Raw genomic sequence first — 5,928 nt, forward strand, 5'->3', positions numbered from 1 at the left:
CTCGGCTCCCATTGGCCAATTTGTGGTAATGGGGGCGTCATTCGGCTTCAAGTAGCTCCATGACTTCACAGTTTACAAGACGAGAGCTCCAGTGCATCTGTCATACAGTCACTCCTGGGTGATGTCTCTGACTAAACATGTCTCACGGTGCAGTCAAAGTGCAACATCTGATGCATGAGGCTATTCTGGGAAATATTTCAGGTTTACAGCAAGGGAATGGAGAGAATGGGGCTTTTCTTTTCTTTTTTCTTTTTTTTTGTCTTGCAAAGATTACGAGTTTTAATAAACACAATTATCGGAGCTCTATTGTCTGACTGAGCCATTCGCTTTGTGCATTGGGTTTATTCTACAGATATGAAATCATCTATGTCAAATTGCCGCCGATCCCTGAGGTATTTATTAGGTTATTAAAAGGAAGCTCTGCTAAATTGTGCATTGGTGTCCTCCGATACATTGCAGAGCCAAATCAGCTCTTGCCATTCACCAACTTTAGCATTCAAAGTGCGAAATGTGAATTGCACGTGCTATTTTTTTTTTTTAAAGCTTTTATAGAAACTTGATGCATTTAGAAGTGGAACTTTAACGCCATACTGTCATGCCCAAACCAGACCACCGGGCGGAGACTCTTTACAAGCCTTTCCGTGGACGTCCCACCCAAAAAGGCGGGGCGTCGGATCGGATGCAACGACAAAATGTCAACAACATGCCGGCGTCTGCCAGAGAAACTGAAACTGAGGAGGAACTAAGGGACAGACAACAAAGAGACAAAGGAAACAAGTCATCGCATAACGTCGTGTCTGTAATATCTCAGTTCGCTGACGATAATTTGACTCTTGTGCGGGTAGGAGTCTCTTTTGTTTGAAAGCTGTGACGCATGGCAATGAGTGTACTGTGTGGACACCAAGTTTGCCGCGTGTGAGCAGCCTTCACCTTCATTTGGTGGTGCCCTGATTATTGTTGGAAGATGGGATGAATAAATGTTGGCTTAAAAATTTGCATTCACGACCAAATCCCTAACAAAGCCCGCTCCTCTATACCACACGGTGTCTCCTAATGATTCACCAAGATATATTCACCGGCATAGCTACTGTCAGCTGGCTGTAAGGTGTTACTGTCATCCTGTCAACTATATACCTCTCTGGTTTCTTGTTTCTCATGCAGAACATTAGTACTGGACTGGCTGTAGTTGGAGTGATTGTGATTGCAAGAAGCATCAAACTGGTAAGGGAGAAAGCCCCAAGCTGGGGCAGAAAATTTCGCCTCAATGCTGTTTAAATCACACTGAATACTTTTCCAAAAGTGAAATCACAAGTTCCTTTCTGTGCATCAAGCATTCAACATGTTCAGAGCACCTGTGTTGAAACCTCATCGTGTTCTTTATTAGAATACGAGACACCCAAGTTGGTTGGTTAAAGAGGTGCGTTTTCACAAATTTGACCCAAATGGATTATTGATTGTTGTCCCTGTTTCCATCTCTCCAGATCACTAAATTTCAAGCTGCGCCTGAGATCCCGGCTCGTTTTATTGAGAAGAACGTCAGCCTTCGAGGGAGAGTTCATTCCATCACAGAGAAGGGAATCGAAGTGGACCATGTGCCAATTTACCTGCCAGTTCTGTCTCCGTTACTGTCAAAGCACAAAGGTAATCATGTGGGTGGTCGGCTTTATTGAGACAGATAATCACAGATCAGTAGCCTGATGGCCTGTGGAAAGAAACTGCTTTGTAGTCTGGTTGTCCTTGCTTTCACACTCCTGTAGCGTCTACCAGACGGCAGGAGTGTGTGCAGTGTGTGCAGTGGGTGTGTGCAGCTCCTGATGATGTTGCCTGCCCTCTTTGTGACCCGGGTGTTGTAAACGTCCTGCATTGGGAGGAAGGCCGCTCCATGTATGAACTGCTCCGTTTTAATGACACACTTGAGAGCCTTCCTGTCCAGAATGGCACAGTTCCCATACCACCCTGTGATGGAGTTTGTCAGGATGCTCTCCACTTTGCATCTGTGAAAGTTGCTGAGGAGTTTGGAGGATCATCCAAATTTCCTCAGCTTCCTTAAGGAGATCCTTCTTGATGGTCTGCCTTGTGTTGTGAGTCCTGGTGAGATCCTCGCTGATGTGGGTGCCGAGGAGTTTGAAGGTCTCCGCCCTCTCCACTTGAATCCCGTTAATGTGTAGTCGGGCGTACTGGTCTGTTCTCTTCCTCAGGTCGGTGATCATCTCCTTAGTCCTCTCAGCGTTTAAGGAGAGATTATTATCCTGGCACCAGGACACCAGCTGAGCCACCTCTTCCCTGTAAGCAGCCTCCTCTCCACCAGTGATCACCCGATGACAGTTGTGTCGTCAGCGGACTTGATGATGGAGGTGTTGCTCTGAGAGGGGACGCAGTCTTAGGTGAACAGGGTGTACAGAAGTGAACTGAGCACACAGCCTTGAGGGATCCCACTGCTCGCTGTCTTTGTGCCTGATGTCCTGGAACCAAAATTGATTGCCTGAGGTCTGTCTGTAAGGAAGTCCGGGACCAGTGGGGGGTGTCAGTCCAAGAGGTTTTCAGCTAGTCTGCTTTGGATGACGGTGTTGAACTGTAGTCTATAAACAGCATTCGAACATAGGTGTTGTTTTTTCGAGGTGTGAAACGGCCATAAGAATGGCTGCATTAACGTCACCAGTAGAACGGTTCTGGTGATATGTGAATATGGTTGTAATAGTACACTCAGTGGGTTTATGTCACAAGTATATGTTGTTGCCAGCAGTGACATAACATATTCCCAAAATTGACTGGTATCTTTGTTGTTGTTTTACATTTTCGTAAGATATAGCAAAGAATATTACCTAGACTTTAGACTCAATTTTTTTTTGTTCAATCTAATATCGTGAAAGCTCTTGTTTTTTTTGTAATTCTGACCTCAGAATTTTTCTCTCTATATGATAGGTTTACTTGTGTAACTGCCCGCCTTTTCAGGTACTGCTGTGACATTTAATGCAATCAAATGCGAACAGATCTAACAAACAAAAAGTAAAAGTGATCATTCTTCTTTCAGTAGTTCACCCCTGTAATAAACCTGAGAGGGACAAAGTACAAGACATTTAAAAGGAATGCAGTTAATCGCCCGGTTTGACCTCAATAATCAACATAAAGTATATAAAGAAAACTGAGACACTCAGGCGAGTTGTCTTTTTATGACCCAAATTCGGATGAGAACCAGTGATTTATGGCAGCGTGTATTCCTACGTTGACATATTGTGTGTTAAAAGGAGCGTGTCCTTTACAAGGGCAGCTAATTAGGACTCTAAAACAAACTCCCTTTTCACACACTGCCTCTCCCATCACTTTAGTCGTGTAATAAACTACAGCCTGAGCATTTTTTAAAAATCTTGTTACTCAAAATATGTCATTGTGGCATTTTTTACTTTGTAAAAGTTAGATCAATTTCATCATCATGTCATGACTGAGTGAAAAATAAGCCTGTTTGCTGATTTATTAAATCATGGTACTCAGTAAAATCAGGAGGCTTTATTTAGACTGCAGCGTCAGCCTTTTTCATGTGAAGGACTCGCATGAGGAGAGAAGTGTGTGTTTCAGGTACAACATTTGTCTTACTTCAGTCCCATGTTCCAACGCTGGTTAGTCTAATTATCTGAGGTGGTGAATTTCTACTGATTTCTCATTAATGTTCCTAGTTAGAAATTGCTATGTGCCATACATATTTTCCAACAGTTAAAATTAGAGCCGAGCACAGAATATATACTGAAAGCTGGCATCAAATTTCTGTCTAGATTTGTATTCTCTGCTGTATTTGAGCCCCTGTAGGATCTCCACATATCATATGTTCATATGTATGTGTTCATATGTAATTTACCATGTGTCTTGTTAAATTAAAAGAGGCACTATTTTGGTTTAGCAACCAAAAACCTGGGTATGATATTGACTTTGATGTAGAAAAATGACTGTACTGGAGTAATGTATTAATGGCCATGCAAATAAAGTTAAAACGCAGCAGGTCAGCGATAACCAGTAACTGGTTTACTGTGACATGTTCTAGAATTGCTCCCTCTGTGTCTTCTCCAGGTGTGTCGCCACTGCTGGTGCGTCTTGCAGGAGTGGAGCTGATACCAGAGGGAAAGATGTGGTTGCAGAAGAATCTTGCACCTGCCGAAACTGTGTGGCTAAAACTTATCAGTCGAGAGGAGGACACACTGCACTGTTTGGTGTCCCATGCCAGGGTAAGGCATCTGACACTTGGACCACATAAGGTTAATTCGTCACTCACTTGATACCTAATGGATTACAGACAGAAAAGTTTTCGCTGAGAAGTCATTAATTTCCCTGTCTTCCTTCGTCTCTCCAGCAGGGGTCAATATGGAGCTACTGCATGAATGAAGAGGTCCTCAGGCTCGGCCTGGCTCGCACCGCGCCACTCGCAGGAGTCCTGCCTGGCTCTCGCCTCTACTGGCGCCTACACAAACGCCTGCACAGGGCAGAGGTGAAAGCTGAGAAAAAGGGTCGGGGTCTGTGGAAGGAGGAGAGCCTGTGGGAGAGTACTTCCAAGGCTGTCTGGGACAACTCTTTATTCAGGCTGATGAGGAGGATCTTTAAAAGGACTTGATGCTCCTAGTAACTGATTAATCCAAGTCAAAGACTTTGTTGGTGGTGAGTTCTGAAAGTCTTCATCATTTAGGGGCAGGAATTAATTTTCTTAATGGAGTTAATGCACTTGTAAAAGCACAGCAGAGCTGGAGTAAATATAGAGATCTAGCAAAAACCTGAAAAACATCCCATTTAAACTGTCGAATTGTTCACTTGGGCTATGAAAACATTCTAGTTTACCTGACGCTGTAAGAAGACACTTTTTTTTGTTGCTGCAAAGGTTCACGTCTTATTTGTGCTGTGTTTTTGAGTCTTTAAAAGTTCAAATTGAGTAAAGATGTTGTTAAAAGCTCCATATTGAAACCTGAAAATAAGTCTCCAGCATTCATTACCCATTAAACCACAGCCAAGCACAGCATGGTCAGTTAATGTGTGTGTGTGGGACACCCCACTAAAGACAAAAAGGGGCGGGGCATGTTAATGGTGTTCAAAATGGGGGGAAAGAAAGGGCGTGTGTGTGCGTGAAAGGGGGGGGGGGTATGATAATGGTCTCCAAAATGGGGGGAAAGAAAGGGTGTGTGTGTGTGTGGAAGGGGGGGGGGGGGGGGTCCACTTGTCCACTGTCTCTATGGAAACACCAAATGTGAAACACAAAGCGAGCTAAAGACTAAACTATATTGGTTCCTCTCAGACCCCATGGGAGCCTTATATGTAGACCGTGGCGGGGGGGGGGGGGGGGGGGTCTTTAAGTACTCCAAAAGGAGACCCTTTTAGGTGCAATGTGACCAAAACATTAGTGTATTTAAGCTATGACACTGAGAGGAAGAGAGCAATTTACCCCATGATTTCAGAACAAAAATTAAAAATTTCTCCACTGTGGGACAAATGAATTAAATAAAGGTAAATGAAAAAACATACACAACAGGGGCATAAATGTTTATCTTAGCTGCTAGTTTTACACCAACAACTGCCTTAAAGCGCTGTTCATATTTGTACTCGTGTGCTTGTGTGTTTTGTTGTTTAATATACAAGTTTTGGCCCACAATTACACCATGCGCTGTATGGTTGTTAGCTGCGCTTCATCCATGCAGCGCTGATGAGGAGGAGGTGTGCAAATGAGGCCAAACTGTGATGTGTCCTGCTGTTGGGTGAAGGGGTCTCAGTGAAGTGAGAGGTTGTGCTGAAGCAGTCAGTCCAATGGGCACAAGGAGATTAGTGCAGGAGGGAGGAGGGCTGCAGGGGTGGAAGGATTTTTTGGGTTTGAACACAAAGGCAGGAGAGGAGGAGTCACAGAGGAAGGGAAAGGGAGAGGAGGAGAAGGCAGAAAAAGGGGGTTGATGAATCAGCTTG

General features: G+C 44.1%; 1 protein-coding gene across 2 annotated transcripts; it reads left to right on the forward strand.

The window, feature by feature from the left end:
- Positions 1-536: 536 nt before the first annotated feature.
- c18h3orf33 (c18h3orf33 homolog (H. sapiens)) lies at positions 537-5,066 on the forward strand. 2 transcript variants are annotated; one of them, XM_075474362.1, is made up of 5 exons: positions 537-841; positions 1,162-1,221; positions 1,482-1,641; positions 4,060-4,214; positions 4,343-5,066. In XM_075474362.1, the coding sequence occupies exons 1-5, from the start codon at positions 596-598 to the stop codon at positions 4,595-4,597; spliced, it is 876 nt and encodes a 291-aa protein (XP_075330477.1). In that variant the 5' UTR covers positions 537-595; the 3' UTR covers positions 4,598-5,066. The 2 variants fall into 2 exon arrangements, with proteins under 2 accessions (XP_075330477.1, XP_075330476.1); XM_075474361.1 differs by having other exon boundaries at positions 540-841; positions 4,340-5,066.
- The last annotated feature ends 862 nt before the right edge of the window (positions 5,067-5,928 follow it).

Source organism: Odontesthes bonariensis, chromosome 9 (assembly GCF_027942865.1).
Source record: "Odontesthes bonariensis isolate fOdoBon6 chromosome 9, fOdoBon6.hap1, whole genome shotgun sequence".
Classification (NCBI taxonomy): Eukaryota; Metazoa; Chordata; class Actinopteri; order Atheriniformes; family Atherinopsidae; genus Odontesthes; species Odontesthes bonariensis.

Coding starts and splice junctions, on each gene's coding strand:
- c18h3orf33 (XM_075474361.1), top strand. CDS start 596: ATGCCCAAACCAGACCACCGGGCGGAGACTCTTTACAAGCCTTTCCGT. Junction 842..1,161: donor ATAATTTGACTCTTGTGCGG/GTAGGAGTCTCT, acceptor TTTCTCATGCAG/AACATTAGTACTGGACTGGC. Junction 1,222..1,481: donor TTGCAAGAAGCATCAAACTG/GTAAGGGAGAAA, acceptor CCATCTCTCCAG/ATCACTAAATTTCAAGCTGC.